We start from the raw sequence: 22,863 nt of genomic DNA, 5'->3' as shown, positions 1-22,863 counted from the left end.
TTTTCAGAATGCAGTGTTAAGCTTTAAAAGTACAGTGACTTGAGATGTGAGAAAGGAGCCTGGCAGGAAAGCAGAGTGAAAAGTCACAAACAGAAAACACAGGAGTTAAAACTCCATGTAAAAATTGACATTTGTCTGTTTATTGTGCATTTTGTTTTATAATACTACAGAAATGTTTTTTTGTATTCTAAAAATGCCATTGCTTATCTTTAAAATTTGGGTCAGAAATCCACTGAGATCTGATTTGTGGTATGGTATGGATGGTGATTGAAGTTCTTTTTCCTATGTGATCAGCATATATCAGTTCATTCTGAAACATTAAATGCTAAATTCTTTCTATGCATTTGCTCTCACTTTTCATTGCTCCTCCCAACTTGGCATAATGTGATCATCTAGGCTCGTTTTCCTACAAAGCATATTTCTCCCCATCAACGTGTGCATCTTGAGGTCTTTACAATCCCACGGGTGCATGCAATCAATGAAAGTTTCTGTTGGTGTCAAAAATTACTTTAAGATGGGGAGCTCACTACGTTGCTCAGACTGGATTCCAGGTTCCAGTGAATCTCCTGCCTCAGCCCCACAGGTAACAAGTGGATACAGATTCTCACCACTGTGCTTGGATACAGCTACTGTTAATGAGTAATTTTGCTCATGTGCGGAACTGTTGCTATCATTCAAAGGAAAATATGATGAATGAAAGAATAGACTCCAGAGATATGGTTATGGGACTGATGTTCTTATCAGAGACTGCAGTGGGAATCCTGGGAAATTTCTCTCTGCTTTATTATAATTTAGTTCTTTTCTGCAATGAGTACACCCTGAGGTCCAGAGATTTGATTCTCAGGCACCTGATCATAGCCAACTCCTTGGTGCTTCTCAGTAGAGGAATTCCCCAGACAATGACAGCTTTTGGGTTGAAATATTTCCTCAGTGATTTTGGACGCAAACTAATTTTGTATATATATCGAGTGGGCAGAATTATGTCCATTTTCATCACCTGCCTCTTGAGCGTCTTCCAGAACATCACCATCAGGCCCATGAACTCCTGTTGGAAGGATCTCAACGGAAGAGCTCCCAGGTACATTGGCTTCTCCATTTCCCTCTGCTGGGTCCTGTACATGGTGGTGAATTCCATTTTTCCTCTCTATATGCTCAGCAAATGGAACAGTGTAAACACAACAGACAAGAGAGATTATGGTTACTACTCTTACACAGATCGTGACAGAATCACAGTTTTATTATATGCAGCCTTATTTGTATTTCCTGAGGTTGTCTTTTCCTTGCTCATGATCTGGTCCAGTGGCTCCATGGTTCTCCTTCTGTACAGGCACAAGCAGAGGGTTCAGCACATTCACAGCATCAAAGTTCCACCCAGATCCTGCCCTGAGTCCAGAGCCACCCAGAGAATCCTTGTCCTGGTGGGCACCTTTGTGACTTTCCACACCCTCTCCTCCCTGTTACATTTATACAATGCTATTTTTTCCAACCTCATTTGGTGGGTGGTGGACACCAGTGACCTGATTTCACTGTGTTTTCCCACTGTCAGCCCCTTTCTTCTCATGAGCCATAAATCCATTGTATCCAAACTATCCAGGCTCTGCTTTGTCTGCATAAAAAATTTAAAATCTATGTTTTTGCTGTGGAAAACGCCTATAATCACAACAAATTGGGAGACCAAGAGTGGAGGATCACAAGTGGAAAGAGCCTCAACAATGTAGACCCTGCCTCAAAAATAAGAAATTAAAAAGGCTGCAGATGACGCTCAGGGACAAGGCTGGGCTCAATCACCAGTTTCAAAACATAATTTAAAGTATCGTAACTACATAATTGTATCATGACTACATAAGTTACCCATTTTTTCAGAAATGTTTAAGTGTTTCATTGTTCTTCACACTCAAAACATCAACAGAGAAATGGATGGAAGAGTCATTGTCTTTCTGTTGCAAACCCTAAAGAGCACTGGGGTCCTCAGCTGGCTGACTGTGAGATCCACATGGCCGTGGAGGGGAACAGAGCTGGTGGTCCTCACCCTACGCACAGCATCCTGAAGTCGGCCATCCTAGTTCCTATTGCTGGAGGCACATGGAAAGAATTAGTTCCCAGGCTTCCAGGTCAGTTGAATTACAACTTTTGACCAAGTGCTGCACTCCTGGAGAGACTGCCTGAAACAAATGCAATGTAGAAATGAGAGGTGGGTTTTTTGGAGGATAATTCTCCTTAGCATTTCAGTAAGTTTATAATTACCCGAAAAATTTTGTTCCAGAATGTTATTTGTTAGATAGTTTTGAAAAGAGACCTTGGGAGGACAGATTTAGCATCAACTGCCAGAATTAAGGAGAGAATTGTTTTTCTGCACAGTTTCTTCAAGGAACAAGGTAGGTTTGTCAGCAGTTCTCCTTAAAAGGTTTGTGTTCCTGTGTGTGGGTATCCTCAGTTGTGATGCAAACTCCTTTCCTGTGCAATGTCCACTTGGGCCACTCCATGTCACCCAGATTGCAGTTTGCAGGAATAAGAGAAGCTGGTGGGCACAGAGTGCTCCTGCTGCCTGCTGTGCCACAAGGAAGGAAGGACCTGGTTTCTCATCTAAGAGTGGCACCTGTTCTTCTGGGAGCTGTACAACTGTAGCAGTGTAATCTCACACTCTGACATGTTGTTAAAATATCCACAGATGCGTTTCAGTGCACATAGATAAATGGTCACGTCCTCACCTACACTCTTTTTTTATCACTGTACTGGGCCTTGAACAGAGAGTCATTTAACCACTGAGCCACATGCCTAGCGCTTGTTTATATTTTTATTTATTTATTTGTTTTATTGAGGCATGGTCTCACTCAGTTGTATAAAGCCCTTCTAAGTTTCTTAGGCTGGCTTTGAATTTGTGATTCTCCTGCTTCAGCTTCCTAAACCACTGGGATTAGAGGTATGTCCCACCACTCCAGCCTCACCGGCAATCTTAAAAAGTAGCACTTACCACTCTCTATGTCAGAATACATTTATATATTGAGGCTAGATTGTATTCTCAGGAGAACCCATTTATCTATAAACAGTGAGGTTGCTGGTTCAGGCAGGGACATGGGAAATATCAGAGCAGGACCCACAGGTGGGGAACTGGGCTCAGAGTAAAACTGTTTGGATGAGAGTTCAGTGGGGACCATTTACTGTCATCTCTAGGTAAACTGCCACATTCTCCCAGGGCCAAATATTCCCAAGGACCAGTATGAGGACCAGGCTGCCCACTCAGCACAGGTCATGCAGTGCCAAGTGATTAAAGATGAGCTGCACAGTGGACACCACCTTTCCTGGGTGACCTTCAGGCTGTCCCTAGAGAGCAGAACCACTGGTGTGAACTTGCTGTCCACCTGTCCAGTCATCTCAGTTAGGGTCGCTGGTGGACATTGGCCACTGCAGTACACAGGTGCAGTGCAGCTGGGAGGTGACATCGTCCTGGACAGCCATCACTTCTGTGACCAAAGTTCTGCAGGATTCTGGCCTGGGGGCCCTGGAGCACATTTATGGGTGTGGGGCTATGTTTACTTTCTGGGTGGGGCCACAGAGGGAGAAGGTACCAGTTCTATGAGGAAAGTACCCATTTATAGCGGTTTGTGAGCACTGTTATCACAAATACAGGTAGGGTGCTGTCCAGTTGTCTTATTCATCTATTCCAGTGATAATGAGGTCTCTCGCCTTTGCTTTGTTAGCGTTCTGAATGATACCGCCTATCAAATAGTGAATGCACCCTACACTTCCAAGGTAATAGCTCTTTGGTTTTGATGGATCATTTATCTTTACAATAATATTTCAGTTTTTATAAGCAAGCTGTATTTATGAATGTTCAAGCATATAGTACAGAATTCTAATACAACCCTGCTCCCAGTACAGTCTCCATAACTGTAACATCTGGAATCTGTGTGATCTGTGCGACAGCATCAAACTGGATGTAGATCATTCTTAGCCAAAGTCCACTGTTTACTTTGTAGTTCACTCTTTGTTGTACCTGCGTATGGAACAGGAAAAATGCATAGTGTAAGAACCCATTTTGCTGTATTCTACTGTAGTGATCGCACCCTAATGATCCCCTGTGCTTTACCTAAACATTCCTTCCTTTATCTCATGGTTTTGGAAGATCACAATATGGCACCAACAGTAGCTCAGTTCCTGTGAGTCTCCTGGGCTATGTCACAAGATGCTGGATGATATTAGGGGAAGAATGTGTGTGAGAGGAAGGGGTGACATGGTGAGGTGTATTCTAAATGTCTATTAGGCCCATTGGGTTTATAGTACTATTTATGTTGGTAATATCTTTGTTGATTTTATCTTTGGATGACCTATCTATTGGTGATAAAAGTGTGTTAACATCACTAGGTAATATTTTATTGCAGTCTATCTGGAATTTAATATCAAGAATTTTGTCTTTTAATGTGTCCAGACATTTGGGGCCAGTATATTTATTACTATTATTTCTTCTGGTTGAATTGTTCCCTTTATCAGAATGTACTGTCCTTCTGTGGTTAATTTTTGCTTGAAATCTCCTTTGGTTTCATCTGAGAATAGCTAGCTCCTCCAGATTGTTTTCAGATTCCATTTGTGTGATATGTAAATGTCCTTTTACACACTTCAGCCTGTGGGCATCTTTGCTATGTGATCAGTCTCTTGCAAACAGCATCCAGTTGGATCTTGTATTTTGATTTATTCTGCTAATCTTTGCATTTTAATTGGGTAGTAGAGGCCATTTATTTGCAGAGTTAGTGTGAATATAAGTTTGCACTTTCCTGACATTTTTGTTTATTTGCCATATCTTATTTGGTTTTGATTTTCATTTAGTTGTTTACTCTTATAGTGGGCCTCACCACTTGAAACCTTTTTTGTTTGTTCTAGGATTTCTCTGTGTGCAGCATATCTTTGAATAGTCTTCATAGTTCTTGCTTTGTGGTCATGACTTCTTTTATTATAGCTCCATCATGCAATGTTTTAATTTCCCCCACTGATTTTGAAACACATTTTTTTATGTAGCAATTTAGCTGGAAATTCCTTTTTGAGCTTGGAATATGTCATTCTAGTCTTTCCTTGATATTGGTGTCTGAGTTGAGAAGTCAAAGGTGAATCTTATTGATTTGCCACTAAATGTGACCTGATGTGTTTTTTTTTTTGCAGATTTTAATATTGTGTCTTAATTTTCAGTGTAGATTATGATGTGTCTTGCAGTGTCTCTTTTGGCATTGTGTATTTGTGGTCATTTATGATTTCCTGCATGTTGATTCCTATCTAATTTCTTTTGAGAACTGTTTTATGTCTCTATGTCATTGTGTGAAGATTGTTGTTAATATTTTGGTAGGTATACATTAAGTTTTTAAAATAGTTTTTATTTTATGTTCATTTCTATTCCTATCCAAATCATGGGTGGTCTTTCCATCTTCTACATTCTACTTCAATTTTTTCTGCATTGTTTCTAGTTTTAATTTTAGAGGTCCTACGCATCCTGGGTTAGATTTATCCATAGGTATTCTAATTTTTATTTTATTGTGAATGGATTCACTTTCCTAATCTCATTTTCAGTAGATTCATTGTTTTTTAATCTTTTATTGATTTTATTTGTTTTAAATAAATGACAGCAGTGGAATGCATTACAATTCTTATTACACATATAGAGCACAATTTTTCATATCTCTGTATGTAAAGTATGTTCACACCAATTCATGCTTTTATACATGTACTTTGCTTTTCTGTTTTTTGCATTACAATTCTTAATACACATATATTCCACATTTTATATCTGTTTGTATATAAAGTATATTGACACCTAATTGATGTCCTCACACATGTTCTTTATATAATGATGTCCATCACATCCCACCATCCTCACTAATCCCCTGCCCCTGCCTTTCCCTCCCACCCCTCTTCCTTATCTAGAATTCATCTAATCCTCTCATGCTCTCCCTCCCTACCCCACTATGAGTCAGTCTCTTTATATCAGAGAAAACCTTCAGCATTTGTTTTTCTTTGTGATTGGCTAACTTCACTTAGAAATATCTTCTCCAATTGAATCCATTTACCTGCAAATGCCATGATTTGATTCCTTTTAATGCTGAATAAAATTCCATTTTTTAAATTCATTCATTCACTGAAGAACATTTAGGTTGGCTCCACAGTTTACCTACTGTGAATTGTGCTGCTATACACATTGATGTGGCTGTGTCCCTATAGTGTACTGTTTTTAGGTGCTTTGGGGATAGTCCAAGGAGAGGAATAGCTGGGTAAAATGCTGGTTCCATTCCCAGATTTCCACGGAATCTCCTATTTCTTTCCATATTGGCTGCACCAATTTGCAGTCCCACCACCAATGTATGAGTGTACCTTTTTTTTTTTGCCACATCCTTATCAACACTTATTGTCTTCATAATAGGTACCTGGAGTGAGATGAAGTCTTAAAGTAGTTTTGATTTGCATTTCTCAGATTGCTAGAGATGATGAGCATTTTTCCATATATTTGTTGATTGATTGTATATCATCTTCTGAGAAGAGGTCTGTTCTGTTAAGGTCCTTGGCCCACTTGTTGATTGGGTTATTTGGTTTTTTGGTGCTTAGCTTTTTGAGTTCTTTGTATACCCTATAGATTGGTGCTCTATCTGATGTGTAAGGGGTAAAGATTTGCTCCTAGGATATTGGCTCTCTGTTCACCTCACAGATTGTTTCTTTTGCTGAGGAGAAACTTTTTAGTTTGATTCCATCTCATTTATTGATTCTTGGTTTTAATTGTGCTATAGAAGTCTTATTAAGGAAGTTGGGGCCTAATTCCACATGATGAAGTTTAGGGCCTACTTTATCTTCTATTAGAACAGAGTCTCTGATTTAATTCCTAGGTGCTTGATCCATTTTGCGCTAAGTTTTGTGCATGAGATAGGGGTTTAATTTCATTTTGATGCATATGGATTTCCAGTTTTCCCAGCACCATTTGTTTAAGATGCTATCATTTCTCCAGTGCATGTTCTTGGCACCTTTGTCTAATAAAAGATAATTGTAATTTTGTGGGTTAGTCTCTGTGTCCTCTATTCTGTACCATTGGTCTATCAGTTTGTTTCAGTGCCAATACCATGTTACTTTTGTTACTATTGCTCTGTAGTATAGTTTAAAGTCTGGTATAGCAATACCATCTGCTTCATTCTTCCTGCTAAGGATTGCTTTACCTATTCTGGGTCTCTTATTTTTCCAGATGAATTTCATAATTGTTTTTTCTATTTGTATGAGGAATGCCATTGGGATTTTGGTCAGAAATGCATTAAATCTGTACAGTGCTTTTGGTAGTATGGTCATTTTGATAATATTAATTCTGCCTATCCAAAAGCAAAGTGGATCTTTTCATCTTCTATGGTCTTCTTTGATTTTTCTCTTTATTATTCTGTAGTTTTCATTGTATAGATCTTTCACCTTTTTCTTTACATTGATTCCCAAGTATCTTATACATTTCTGGGAAATTTCTCTGTATTTTATAATCATTTAGTGCTTTCCTGCAGTGGGTGCATATTAAGGTCCACAGATTTGTTTCTTGGGCAACTTATGGTGGCCAACTCTTTGGTCATTCTTACTAGAGGAATTCTCCACACAGTGACATGCATGAAGATCTTATCCATTATTTTTCATGAAATCTTGAAGGGGCCAGTGCTGCCTGGAGACATTCAAAGATGAGCTGCTTAACCACAACTGCATGGCTCTCTGGCATAGCAGCAGTTGACGTAAATGGTAGAGCTCTAGAAGACATCAGCTGATCATAAACAGCAGCTAGCAGGGCAGAAGCAAGATATCCAGCAAATGTGTGTAATCCGTAGGGTCAATGCCAAGTTTCAAACCTGCAGGAGAGAATAGAACACTTGGAATTCCTGGAGTGGGTGGAATCCCTGCAGCCAGCCACAGTGACCTGCTGGGCAGGATGATCTGGAACTCTGGGCTGCATTCCAGGATTTGGATCATCAGCCCATATCTCAGGAGCTGGCCGCCTCCCTACAGCACACATGTTGGTCAGAGAGGCCTCTGCACTGAGGTCACCAGCCTGGCAGAGAGGAAGAGCCTGGTGAGTGACTCAAGGTGAGTCTGAGAGTAGCATCTATGAGATGAGAAGAGACCCATCAAGAGTCTGGGTAAGTGATCACAGCTGAAAAGGGAACACTCGATTGAACCCTGCAGAAGCCAAAGCCCCACAAGTGTTAAAATTGTTGATGAAGAATGGCTCTAGGTAGCAAAGATAAATGGGTCCTAGCCTAAATGCCAAACCATCAGGAATCCTAATTTAACTATATGTGATTCTTACTGACAGAGATTGCTGTGGTTTAGTGAAAATGAAAATTAAATGTGATTTTCAAGGTGTACAAGGAGGTTGTTTTAAAGTCACTCAACTGCTCATTTTACCTTACTGGAATTCTACACTAAATCTTCATGATTTCTAGGTCCAGACTCATAGTATCTCCATGCCTGTTGTGTGGAGTAGGAGGAGCTCACAGGAATCTTCTTAGTCCTGTACAGAGAGAGAGCTGATGGTGACTGCTCGGGCATAACATTTTCTCTGACTCTCAGCATGGTGCAGACAAGGGGGATAGTAATTGTACCAATCTTGAAAGCATCACAATTGAAGGATAATGGGGCCTTTTATCTATACTGTGGAAAGGAACATGTATGGAAAAGTGGACAAGGGTATTACAGAATTCTATTACCACCTGTAAGAGCTTTATATTTTTTATGTCATATATCTTCTGATTATAGTGAATGCCCCATGTGGCATAGGAATCTGATAGTGGAGCAGGGTGTGAACGTGCAGGGGACATAGGAAAGATCTTCTCCATCTATTCAGTAACATGTGAACCTAATTTTTTAAAAAAATATATTCATTCAAATCAATGCAGAAATTCTAGTATTTTGACTTTTAAATGACCACATATACCAATTTTCATCAATCGCTCCTATTGTAATATCATTTACTAATCTTACCTCTTTGAAATATTTTTTAGATATTAAATAACTCACATTTGTGTCTTCTGAAGAAGTGGATATTTTGTTCCTATACTGATCTCTTTAATCACGTGTTACTTCTTGATATTCCAAGAAACAGTACATGGCCTGGGAATGTTGCAAAATTTCTGTGACGGTGGCCACTGAGCTGTGTTCCTAACATACAATCGTAGGAGTCATGGGCAGCTGTCCTGATGTGCAGCCATTCCTGCCTCCTGCAGGTCGATGACCGTGGGACAGGTGCTTGTAGGGCTAGAGTTCCCTCAGTGCATCTGCAGTTATTAAAATATCTAAATGTTCCTTCATAATTGACCTTGTACATAGAATAACTATTTACATCTAAATCAAAATATTTTATAATGAAAAGTTAAAAAATACCATTGGTTTTGAAGACAATAGGAATATAGACAAATGAAAGTAAATATGAGCTGGATTGATAGAAGAACCTACTCACGAACTTTAGGGAAGCTTGCTGTTTATGCTATGCTCTTAATTAATGCTCAGCCAGGTTCAAGACCCCTCTGTGCACCTGATCAGAGTATGAATCTGGACAGAGACATAACGTGTGTGTGCACAAGTTCTCCTGGTCATCTCAGCCCCTGTGTTGTATCATGAAGATTCAGGAATCACCATGGTCTGCCTTCACAACAGGGATTTATACACACTTCCTGCCTTAAGTAGTCATGAATTAAAACCTACTAGTGAAAATAAAATCTTAAGTAAGTTTTCACAGTGTTAACTCTGGAGTGTGGGCAATACTGGGTTTTGGTTGACAGGACACGTGTAGCCCAGGCCTCCTGTTTCCCTCCAGGACCCTCTGGCTGGGACAGCAGGGAACTGGCAGGATGGCAGCCAGTGATGTGGCTGTAGGTATCATCTTCTTGTCACATACTGTGGTTGGAGCTCTGGGTAATTCTTGTGTTCTCCTCCATTACCTGGTCCATCACCTCACGAGGTTCAAGGTAAGACACACAGACTTGATTCTTCAACACTTGATTGTGGCCAACTTGTTAGCCCTCCTGTGTAGAGGGCTAACAAGTTGGCCACAATCAGACAGTGGCAGCATTTGGAGTGAAAGATTTCCTCAGTGATTTTGGATGCAACCTGCTTTTCTATCTTCACAGGGTGGGCAGGGGTGTGTCCATTGGAAGCACCTGCCTCCTGAGTGTCTTCCAGGCCATGAAGATTAGTGCTGAGAACTCCAGCTGTTCAGATCTTAAAGTGAAAGCTCCCAAATACATTGGTTTCTCCATATTTCTGAGCTGGATTCTGTACCTGCTTGTAAATATTATGATTATTTCACATATGACTGGAAAAAGGAGCAACAATAATATCACAATCATGAAAGATTATGGATACGGGTTCTGCTGTTCATCCTGACAAATCCTCACAATCATTGCATTCAGCATTGCTAACATTCCCTGATGTCCTGTGTGTGGGGCTCATGCTCTGTGCCAGCAGCTCCATGGTGCTCATCCTGCACAGGCACAAGCAGAGAATGCAGCACATTCAAAAGACCAGCTCCCCCAGGTCCTCCCCTGAGTCTAGAGCCACCAAAAACATCCTCCTCCTGGTGAGCACCCTTGTATCTTTTTACACACTTTCCTGCATCTTCCAAATTTGTGTGATTGTTATTTATAATCCCCACTGGCTGCTGGTAAAGATGGCTGCAATAGTTGCTGGCAGTTTACCAGCTGTCAGCCCCTTTCTGCTCATGAGCAGGAACTCCAGTGCATCCAGGCTCAGTCTGTCTGGAATAAGGAATGGGAAAATCCCTGATGTCAGGAGGAACATCTAAATTGTAGGCTTTGCACAATTCTTACATGTTTCTTCATTTGTACTCCCAAATTAAAAGAATAGTGATACAGTTATATATCTAAGAATGACAATCAACACACATGTGCTTTTTTATTACAGTGTGTGCATGTGTGTGTGTGTGTGTGTGTGTACCTGAGTATGTGCACATGTATACCACTTAGATTTGCTTTATTATCCACCCAATAATATTCTTGGAAAAGTGGATGTAACAAATATAAATTTCAGACTCAAAATACTAGTTACAACAACAACCAAATTCTTCAGCATAAAATCTGCTTTCTTTATTTTACTTTCTTTATTTACAAGTGACACGTATTTCTCATTTACCTACATATTATGTTTATGACTCAGCTGTGTCTTTTGAAGGAAATATCAAAGTGAACACTATCAAGAGTTTGTCTTTTGCAATGAAATGAGACATGTTTCATGTAATCTTGGACATGATGGGAAGCAAAGGTCTACTGATGTCCTCTTTATTAAACAGCTTATATTGGATTTATTCATTTCTGTGCTGGATTTTCACGATGCAGTATTTCTTCTTTCATAAGCTAATTAGGTTTTAATCTTTATTTAATGTCTACCTTGTTTGTTTACAACACTGGGTACTAATAATTTTAGTTCACTAGTTAATATTGAATTTGTGATATGTATCTTTGAAATATTGTATGTATGTGTTGGCATGTGTTTCTAATCAAATTTCACAAATTGAAACCACCTGTGCAAGCAGCTGCTACATGGTAAAACAATATCCTAGTTGGTATGAATCCTCTTTCCAGTATGTGACTTCTAACAGTAGAGATCACTTTTAACATTTTACACTTTATATAAATAAAATCATTCAACATCAGCTGGTTTTGTATTTGACTTTGAAAATTCCATATGCTTCTGGCATTTGCAGGTAAACAGATGGAATTGGAGAAGATAATGGTAAGTGGAGTTAGCTAATCCCAAACAAACAAATGCTGAATATTTTCTCTGATATAAGGAGACTGACTCATAGTGGGGTAGGGAGGGGGAGCATGGGAGGAATAGATGAATTCTAGATAGGGAAGAGGGGTGGGAGGGAAAGGGAGAGGGCAGGGGATTAGTGAGGATGGTGGAATGTGATGGACATCATTATCCAAAGTACATGTGTGAAGACTCGAATTGGGTGTCAACATACTTTATATACAAACAGAGATATGAAATATTGTGGTATGTATGTCTAATAAGAATTGAAATGCAAAAAAAACACAAGGTACACGTATAAAGGCATGGATTGGTGTGAACATACTTTATATACAAAGATATAAAAATTATGCTCTATATGTGTAACAAGAATTGTAATGCATTCTGCTGTCATGTATTTAAAAAGATAAAATCAATTAAAAAAAAGAAACTTCCATATGCCTCAAATTTGTATTTTCCCATGTTGTTAATGATAGAATCAAACTGCAGGAATTTCAAACAATTCTAGCATTTCTCCTTTGATGCACACATGCTCTGGTATGGATGTGATTTATGTTTCCAACCTAAATACCACATGTTCTAAATTTTTACCCCAGTGTTATGTGTTGGGTGGTGAAACCTTTGAGAAGTGGATGCCATACAAGGTGGTTGGTCATGGGGAGGTCACCTTGGAGGGGATTAATGATGGGTTATATTAGTTTCCATGAGAACATGAGTTGTCCTACAGCAAGTGCAGCTGTCTCCACTGTCTCTTGCTCCTGTTCTTCTCTGTGGTCTCTTCTGTACGGGATTCTACCTTTGTGATTCCATCTGCTGTGAGGCCCTCACCAGGACTGAGCAGATGCTGGCACCAGGCTCCTAAGTCTCCAGAAATGTAGTTCAATAAATTTCCTTTCTTTATAAGGTGTTTGTGTAGGCATTTCGATAGGCAGCAGAAACTGATCAGTACAACACATTGGAGCATCATGATCAGCACTGACATGTGGGATGTGTGACATGTTTTCATGATACTTTCATGTGTGTCTTCACACACATGTATATATGGAACATACGTTTATGTATAAATATCTACAAACTTCACACAATTTTCTGATCATAGGTTTATATAGGCTTGCCTTTAGCATGTAAGATCAGAGTTTATCAAATATTTCTAGGAATTTCAACCCATCAGGTACTCCTACTTTTATTTTTATATTCTTGAAGAAGAAAATGCTTTTATTACCCTAACATGAAGAATAGCAAAATCTTATTAGAATTAAAATTGGACAAATAATGCTGTTATGAAATTTACATTTCTCACATTCAATTGAGAGGAAAATGTTACATGTGAGGACTCTTCTTGGTGTAATGAACTAATTTCTACAGAATTTTCAAAATAGTAAATAGCAATTGGTATATGCTCTTACATTGTGCTACAACAGAGTTAGAATCTCTGCTGATCAGAGGCAGCAGGATATGGTCTGATTTGTTAAACATCAAGAACTACATTTCTAATGAGACTGCTTCCTCAGTGCGCCATTTTCATAGATGTGGCCAGTGTTGGCTGTGGGTGCCACATAAATCAGCACATTTCTCCTGAAGTAACAGATAGTCATTGATCAAGTGAGTTTTCTTCCAAAGTTTTCATGCTTTCCAAGAACAAATATACTGGTCTTCTCTCCCCAGGAAGGAAAATGTAAAATGCAGCTGTTAAATCTAACTCACAATTAAATGTAGGCAATAGATTATTATTAGGAACATCTCTAAAGTCATTCTGGAATTTTAAAAAAATAGGCTTCTACATAACTGTCAAAAGTAGCTTTCCATTTTCATATACAGCCTGATAAATAAAGCTTTTGATATGTGTTTTAGCAATTCTCTTTATAAGGCACTTATCCTCAATAAGTGTTAGATCTCTGTTCTTAAAAAATTTCTGCATATCAAGCATCTTTGAAGAAGTTTTATTTTTACACAACTGAAGATTAATTTGACATATACATACATACATGGCATACATACATATGTATGAGTGAGGTAGTTACTCCTAGAATAAAATCATACCTGCGGGGACAAATGTGAGTGCAGATAGGTCTTCCGAGAACCATCCTCTGTGTGGAGGAGGCAGGTAGAGTGTGCTAGAGAAGCCACAAGGCTGTGGAAGGTCCCCATCTGTTAACTCCCTTCACTGGTCTCCCCAACACATCTGCACCCACATCTGCTTCCCCTGCAGCACTGGCCTCTAGTATCTGTCAGAAATGAGATGTGCTTGTTGGCACATCCAAGGCTTTTTGCAATGCTCTGGATAACTCCTCCTCTGCACTGATGTTCAGTCTTTTCTGTTCAATCAAGTACCATCCAGAATATTAAAAATACCTCCTTTTTCATCTTCTGTGCCTTGCATACTCCTTGAAAAACACATGTACACATTTACTCCAGCTTCTCTCCACTTCCTGAGTGCTGTGACTTCATCTTCATGCACAGCTGTAAAAGGAACCCTCTACATGTGGTCCTATGGTTGTTTTAGCATTGCAATCTTTTGCTCCAGTGATATGTGCGGGCACAGATTCTCTATCAGGTCAGTGGATCATATATTATTGGTTACCTACCCCATTTTCACATGGTGTAGAGATTGTAATAGCCTCATCCAATGGGAAATTTTTCAGCCTGCTTCCTGAAAATAATAACATCCTGCTGTTAACCTTTCTTAATTTGTCTGCACACATCTTTAACTTTTTCATTGTTTAAGAAAATAAAATGTCTGGAAGGCCCTGGGAATCCCTGCTGTGTGGAGGGTGGAGCATGGTGCTGGCTGTGCCCCAGAACCACCTTGGGCTTCATGAGCTCTGCAACAAGCCCTTTTAGATCTCATTTCCTGCTTTGTATAATCCAAAGTGTGGTTGGTGAAGATTTCTCTGCTATTTTCTGTGGTATTTTGGATGATCACATCATGTCTTTACATTACGTAGATTCCTTTCTATCCAGGCTCTAGAGCTTAACCCTCCCAAATCTTATCACAAGTGTGTTGATTGTATGTATGAACAATTGTCAACTATTTAATTGCTCACTTCACACAGCTTTATAGGGTGACACAAGGGTATTTCAGCTGGTTGCATGTGGAATTGTCTTGGGAATGGTGCAGGAAAGTAGAATGGATTGACTTCGTTCTTGTGCACAGAATCCTTTAGTGTCACTTTGATTTTGGCTTTTTTATTTCTTTATTTGTTTTTGCTGTGCTGGAGATTGAGCTGAGGCATTCTGCATGTGAAGCAAGTTTTATACCACTTAGTTACATCCCAGCCTCCTTTATAAAACACTATGTTTGTAGCATGGTCTCACTAAGTTTCTCTGGCTGGCTTCAAACTTGCAATCTTCTTGCCTCAGCTCCTGAGTAGCTGGGCTTACAGGTATTAACTTCCTTGTCTGAATGCCTAGTCACATCAATCTTTATTAAATGTTGCTTGAAGCAAGTAAAACCAACTTGGTCCTAATGACTACATTTGTTGAATCACTGTTTTACTAAAGTATTCACTCATGGAAACAGTTTCTAGCATGAACACAGTGAAGAAATGGGTCTTGACATTGTTTCACGTTGATTTAGTTTCCTGTGTGTGCTCATGTCTCAAGGGTGGGTGTATGTGCTATTTTTGCTACATCCTGTTTTTTAGGGATGTTGAAGCTAATTGAGAGCCTTCAGTGATAGAGATTGTTTAAAGTTTTGGGGCAGAATCTAGGTTTGGTTACTGTAGAGAGAAACAAGACTGAAACCAAAGAACAGGAAGAATTTTTGAGATCCATAGAAAATAATATGTCCTAGTGTCCAGATCCCCAAGCTACATCAACAGCCTATCCAAGAGCAAGGTGGATCTTTTCATCTTCTATGGTCTTCTTTGATTTTTCTCTTTATTATTCTGTAGTTTTCATTGTATAGATCTTTCACCTTTTTCTTTACATTGATTCCCAAATATCTTATACATTTCTGGGAAATTTCTCTGTACTTTATTATCATTTGGTGCTTTCCTGCAGTGGGTGCACATTAAGGTCCACAGATTTGATTCTTGGGCAACTTATGGTGGCCAACTCTTTGGTCATTCTTGCTAGAGGAATTCCCCACACAGTGACATACATGAAGATCTCATCCATTATTTTTCATGAAGTCTTGAGTGGGCCAGTGCCTCCTGGAGACATTCAAAAACGAGCTGCTTAACCACAACTGCATGAAGCACTTGGCTCTGTGGTATAGCAGCAGTTGACATAAATGACAGAGCTCTAGAAGACATCAACTGATCATAAACAGCAGTTCGCAGAGCAGAAGCAAGATATCCAGCAAACGTGTAATCCATGAGGTCAACTCCTAACTTTCAATCCTGCAGAAGAGAATAGAACACTTGGAGTTCCTGGAGTGGGTGGAATCCCTGCAGCCAGCCACAGAGACCTGCTGGGCAGGATGATCTGGACCTCTGGGCTGCATGCCAGGATTTGGATCAATCAGCCCTTGGTGGAGTGTGTCTGTCTGGCCTCCATTGTCAATGGGCTAAAAATATCCAGGAACATGCTGGTCCCAGGGTCTGGCCAAACTAGAGACGAGCCAGATGAACTGGCCCTACTGTGAGGACTACATGGCCACATGCATCCCTGGTAATCAGGCTGTGTTCCTGATGGCCTAAGAGAACGAGCCTGTGGGTGATTACATTTTCTAGGATCCAGGGCTTGTGATGACATTTTGCATGGTGTAGAGGAGATACAGAAGAGTGGGACCAGCTACCAGGAAGGGAGGAACATTGGAAAAGCCTCATCCCTCAGACAGCTGGGCCTTAAGTTCCCCCATTATCCTTAATGTCTTGGCTGAGCCTGGGCCACACTTTTCCCTGCTGTTCTAGCCCTGAAGGACCCCGAAACACTTCACTCAGCTTTTCAAGGAAGAAACCCAGATTCTTGCTTTTTGCAATATTTCTTCCCCTAGAATGTCTGTAATTCTCATCTGTGTGGGACAGTTACCACTTTTATGGTTTCCTGCAAAGGGTCCCTGATTCCAGGTGTTTTCATAGGACACAAATAGATTATTTTCCCCTAGAGGATCAGCATAAAATGAGGACTCTCTTATCTTCCCTCTCCTCCTAAATCATGGAACCAGAGCAGGAGCTCTACCATCTTGTTTCCCAGTCCTCCCTTTCCTCATGTCCTTATTATTTTAACCACTTCAGTCTCACTCCCATTGAGTGTCGCTGCACAAAACCCACCTGTGTTCATGCCACAGGTTTTCACCTGGATGGTCAATCTCACAGCATTTGTTAAGGTGTCTAAGTATATGTATTGTCCTTACAGGTTTGGAGGGATTATAATAATTGAAAGAACTCCTGTGCTGTGGTCATCCCTTGGGGCTACTGAATTAATATTAGTAATTATTTATGCCAATATAAGTAATTAATAATTATTTAGCAATTAATGTTACTAATATTAATTAGTAATAATAATATTAGATTTGATATTTACAGAAATCTTGACTCAGACTGATGTCATTGTTGAAGGAGAGTTTTATTTCATTCTGTTTGATGTATATTGCTCTGTTCCTCCCCACTTTCAGTAGTGGAGGTCAATATTGGCAGGGCATGTTTATTCACAAAGCAGAATATAAATTAACATTCGATACATAAATGTATCCAATGAATTCATCCATCTTCTTGCAGGTGAATTCAGTGACTTCCAATGTGATACTAGCATCCATTCTTTCTTTTCCTTGTACCTGTGTTAATATCCTTCCTATGTGGTTTTCCTCTTTTCATTTCTCTGCTCATACCTTCAATCTGGTGCTGTTCATTGAAATGAAGAACAAGAAGCAACTAGATTTGGGGTAGAAATCTTCCCAGGGAAGGAAGAAATACTATGAGACATGCAAAGCTCACTGCCAGCCCTTCATATGACAGACCACAGTATTTCCCAACCTTTCCAAGTGACACCCTGTTGGTCTCCCAGGATCATGGATAAGTAAGTCTCTCCAAACACTAGAATATCCTCTGAAGACATGTTATGAGGAAAGTTTAAAATTGTTTTTCACAAGTGACACCTGGGGAGAGAGTTTCCAGCAGTGCCCTCAGCTCCCCCAGCCTGCACAGCCATTGCTGCTGCTGGCACAGGGGTAATTGCAGGTCCCAGGGGGGGTGAGGTCACAGAGCCACAGACCCATATCTCAGGAGCTGGCCGCCTCCCTGCAGCACACATGCTGGTCAGAGAGGCCTCTGTACTGAGGTCACCAGCCTGGCAGAGAGGAAGAACCTGGTGAGTGACTCAGGGTGAGTGTGAGAGCAGCATCTATGAGATGAGAAGAGACTCATCAAGAGTCTGGGTAAGTGATCACAGCTGAAAAGGGGACACTCTGTTGAACCCTCCAGAAGCCAGATCCACACAAATATTATAATGGTTGGCCCAGGCAGCAACGATAAATGGGTCTTAGCCTAAATGCCAAACCACCATAGATCCTAGTTTAACTAAATGTGATTCTTACTGATAGGGATTGCTGTGGTTTAGTGCAAATAAAAATTAAATGTGATTTTCAAGGTGCACAAGGAGGTTGTTTTAAAGTCACCCAGCTGTTCAGTTTCCCTAATAGGAAGTCTACACTAAATCTTCATGATTTCTAGGTCCAGACTCATAGTATCTCTCTGCCTGTGTGTGAAGTAGGAGGAGCTGACAGGAATCTTTTTAGTCCTGTGCAGAGAGAGAGAGAGAGCTGATGGTGACTGCTCAGGCAGAACATTTTCTCTGACTCTCAGGATGGTGCAGCCAACAGAGAGAGTAATTGTAGCAATCCTGAAAGCCTAAGAATTCAAAGATAATGAGGCCATTTGTCTATATTGTGAGAAGGAACATGTATAAAAATAGTGGACAAGGTTATTACAGAATTCTGTTACCATCTGTGAGAGCTTCGTGTTTCTTTTTATGTGGGATATCTTCTGATTGTAGTGAATGCACCATGTGGCATGGGGATAGTGGAGCAGGGTATGAGTGTGCAGGGGGCATAGGAAAGCTCTTCACTATCTGTTCAGTAACATGTGAACCTAAATTTTTATACCTAAAAATTTTGTTAAATATATTCATTCAAACCAATGCAGAAATTCTAGTATTTCAAGGGTTAAATACTCACACCAAGTTTCATAGATAGCTCCTGTTGTAATATCATTCAGTAATTTTAATTTATTTGAAATATTTTTTCTTAGGTATTAATTAACTCAATTCTGTACCTTCTGAAAAAGTGAATACTTTGTTTCTACACTATACTCTTTAATCACGTGTTATTTCTTGGTATTCCAAGACTTAGGAGAAGACCTGGGATTGTGGCAAAATTCCTGAGATAGGGCCCTTGAGCTTGTGTTCCTAACAATCAACCATATGAATCATGGGGTAGCTGTCCTGATGTGGAGTCAGTCCTGCCTCCCTGCATGGGACTAACCATGGCACAGGTGCCTGAAGGGCTGTGGTTCCCTCAGTGCATCTGGAGTCATTAAAGTCAATATCTAAATGTTCCTTCATAAGTGACCTTGCACATAGAATTAATATTTCAGAGTAAATGGGAACATTTTACAATGAATAGTTTAAGAATGCCACTAGTTTTGAAGACAATAGGAATACAGACAAATGGAAGAAAATATGAGCTGGATCGATAGAAAAACCAGCTCACAACCTTTAGGGAAGCTTGATGGTTCTTCCTATGTTCTCTGTAAACAGTCAGCCAGGTTCAAGACCCCTGTGTACACCTGATCATAGTGTGAATCTGCACAGAGTCTTAACATCTGTGCACAAGTTCTCCTGGTCATCAGCAAAGTCATCTCAGCACCTGGTTCACGTCATGAAGATGAATCACTATGTGCTGGCTGCACAACAGGGATTTATACACACTTCCTGCCTTGACTAGTCATAGGCACCTCATTAAGACCTGATAGTGGAATAAGACCTTTTGTAAGGTTTCAGAGTGGTAACTATGGAGTGAGGTCAATATTGGATTTTGGATGATAGGACATGTGCAGCCCAGGCCTCCTGTTTCCCTGCAGAATCCTCTGGCTTGGATACCAGGGAACTCGCAGGATGGCAGCCAGTGATATGGCTGTTGGAATAATCTTCTTGTCACAGACTGTGGTTGGAGCTCTGGGTAATTCTTGTGTTCTCCTCCATTACCTGGCCCATCACCTCACGAGGTTCAAGGTAAGACACACAGACTTGATTCTTCAGCACTTGGTTGTGGCCAACCTGTTAGCTCTCCTTTGTAGAGGAGTTCCCCAGACAGTGGCAGCTTTTGGAGTGAAAGATTTCCTCAATGATTTTGGATGCAAGCTGCTTTTCTATCTTCACAGGGTGGGCAGGGGTGTGTCCATTGGCAGCACCTGCCTCCTGAGTGTCTTCCAGGCCATGAAGATTAGTCCTGAGAATTCCAGCTGTTCAGAGCTTAAAGTGAAAGCTCCCAAATACATTGGTTTCTCCATATTTCTGAGCTGGATTTTGTACCTGCTTGTAAATATCATGATTATTTCACAAATGACTGGAAAAAGGAGCAACAATAATATCACAATCATGAAAGATTTTGAATACTGTTCTGCTGTTCAACCTGACAAAAGCTTACAGTCACTGTATGTAGCATTGGTAACATTTCCTGATGTCCTGTGTGTGGGGCTCATGCTCTGGGCCAGCAGCTCCATGGTGCTCATCCTGCACAGGCACAAACAGAGAATGCAGCATGTTCACAAGACCAGCTCCCCCAGGTCTTCCCCTGAGTCCAGAGCCACCAAAACCATCCTCCTCCTGGTGAGCACCTTTGTATCTTTTTACACACTTTCCTGCATCTTTCAGGTTTGTGTGACTATTATTTATAATCCCCACTGGCTCTTGGTAAAGGTTGGAGCAATAGTCGCTGGCTGTTTCCCAGCTCTCTGCCCCTTTCTGCTCATGAGCAGAGACTCCAGTGCATCCAGCCACTATCTCTATTGGGTAAGGAATAGAAAAACCCCTGACATCAGGAGGAACGTGTAAATTGTAGGCATTTGCACAATTCTTACATGTTTCTTTATTGTAACCCACAAGTTGAAAGAAGAGTGATACAGTCAAATCTCAGGAGAATGAGAATCAACACACATATATAGGCTTATTCTCCATACAACAATATTTCTGAAATATCAGATGTAACATACAAATTTCACATTTAATATAGTTCAGCAAGAGCAAATTTTTCAGCATAAAATCTGCTTTCATTATTTTCCTGCTATCATGGAATGTAGTTTTTCTTTGTCTACTCCTATGGTTTGTCCCAGTTGTGTTTTTTGAAGGAATTATCAAAGTGAACACTCTCAAACGTTTTTCTTTTTCGATGAAATGAGACATGTTTCATGTAACCTTGGAAACGAAGGAAAACAAAGTCTACTGATGCTCTTTTTATTAAACAGTGTATATCCTATTTATTGGTTTCTGCATTGTTAGTTTCATAATGCAATATGTCTTTTTCATAAGCTAATTAGAACTTAATCTTTATTTACCGTCTATCTTGATGATTTACAACACTGGGTACTAATAAATTTATTTTATAACTGATTATTGAATTTTCAATATGTATCTTTGAGATGTTTTCATGGATGTGTTCACATTCATTTCTAATGACTTTTCCTGAACTGAACACACCTGTGCAAGAAGCTGCTGCATGGTAAAACAATAACTCTTTTTTTTCTCTAAGTTTCCACAAGAGTGAGCAGTATGTGATTTCTAACAGCAGAGATTACTTTCCCCTATCTGCAATTTAAACAAATGAAATCATTCAACATCACCTGTTTTATATTGGACTTTGAAAATTCCATATGCTTTAAATTTGTATTTCCCATGTTGATGATGACAGAATTTCACTGAAGGTATTTCAAACAATTCTAGCATTTCTCTCTTGATGCACCTGTTCTCTGGTTTGGTTGTGAATTATGCTTCCACTTTCAAGTTCTATGAGTTAGAATTTTTGCCCCAGTGTGATGTGTTGGGTGGTGCAACCTTTGAGAAGTGGATGCAGCACAAGGTTGTGGGACATGGGGAGGTCACCTTGAAAAAGGTTAATGATGGATTATATTATTTCTTGTCACAAGCCATCTGTGGGATGTGTGTGGACTACGTTGCTCATTGAAGTCTCCTGAGGGGATAAGTCAGGCACTGGTAACTCCTTGGAGTACCCCTCACAGGGATAGACTGCCTGATGCAGGTGAAATTCCCCCTCAAGCTGTCCCTAAGATCCCCACAGCACCTGAGATGCATGTGACCTATCAATGTCAATCAACCTGCTGAGTGCAAGACATCAGAAAGCAAGAGTCGGCCCTTGAAACCTTACCCCTGCCTTTGATGGTCCCCCCTTAAATAAACCATCAGGGCCATTTTCTCTTTGTTCAGTTCAAGAACCACGTGGACTTGATCTATCAGGGGCTTTGATTTTGTAAATAAATTTTCTGAGCACTTATGTTTTATTATTTGCTAATCATTTGAGTTATTAAGATTCAGGGTGGCTATTTAGGGTGGCTTGCTTTCCTCTGGGCAGAAGATCCCCCAGTGAGAATTTTGCTGTCTTCCCCCTGAAAAGTTGAGAACATTGGTTGTCCTACATTGAGTGCTGGTGTCACCAGTGTCTCCTGCTCCCCTTCCTGCCCTGTGGTCTCTTCTGCACATGCTCCCCCCTTTGTGATTCCAACTGCTGTGGGGTCCTCACCAGAGATGAACAGATGCTGGCACCATGCTCCTGAATGTCCAGAACTGAAGTTCAATAAATTTCTTTTTTTAATAAAGTATCTGTGTAAGCCTTTGGATATGATCAATAAAATATAGTAGTGTCTTTCAGTTTGGAGCATCATGATCAGAACTGGCATGTGGAATGTGCAACATGTTTTCATGGTACTTTCATGTGTTTCTTCACAACATATATGTATGTGAACACATATTTATATATAAGTATCAATAAATCACACACATTTTTCTGATCATAGGTTCACATCCACTTGCATCTAGCATATGTTACCAGAGTTTACCAAATATTTCTAAGAATTTCAACCCTTTAGGTGCTCCTAGTTTTATTTTCATATTTTTGAAGAAAAATGCTTTTATTAGTCTCAATATGAAAAA

At 40.0% G+C, this 22,863-nt stretch overlaps 1 protein-coding gene and 1 pseudogene across 2 annotated transcripts; both read left to right on the top strand.

The window, feature by feature from the left end:
- Positions 1 to 716: 716 nt before the first annotated feature.
- LOC308637340 (vomeronasal type-1 receptor 4-like) lies at positions 717 to 21,880 on the top strand (the record flags this gene model as incomplete). Its single annotated transcript, XM_081273654.1, has 3 exons — positions 717 to 930; positions 20,036 to 20,574; positions 21,701 to 21,880. 3 exons carry the CDS (start codon positions 717 to 719, stop codon positions 21,878 to 21,880), a joined length of 933 nt encoding a protein of 310 aa, XP_081129780.1.
- Positions 9,840 to 10,792, top strand: LOC308637265 (vomeronasal type-1 receptor 4-like; annotated as a pseudogene). The gene is made up of 2 exons: positions 9,840 to 9,956; positions 10,048 to 10,792. The product of its transcript is annotated as a vomeronasal type-1 receptor 4-like (transcript).
- Positions 21,881 to 22,863: the final 983 nt, after the last annotated feature.

This window comes from Spermophilus citellus, assembly GCF_964194105.1.
Source record: "Spermophilus citellus genome assembly, chromosome: 18".
Taxonomy (NCBI): Eukaryota; Metazoa; Chordata; class Mammalia; order Rodentia; family Sciuridae; genus Spermophilus; species Spermophilus citellus.
The sequence above is the reverse complement of the archived record's forward strand: the minus strand, read 5'-3'. Positions and strand labels throughout refer to the sequence as shown.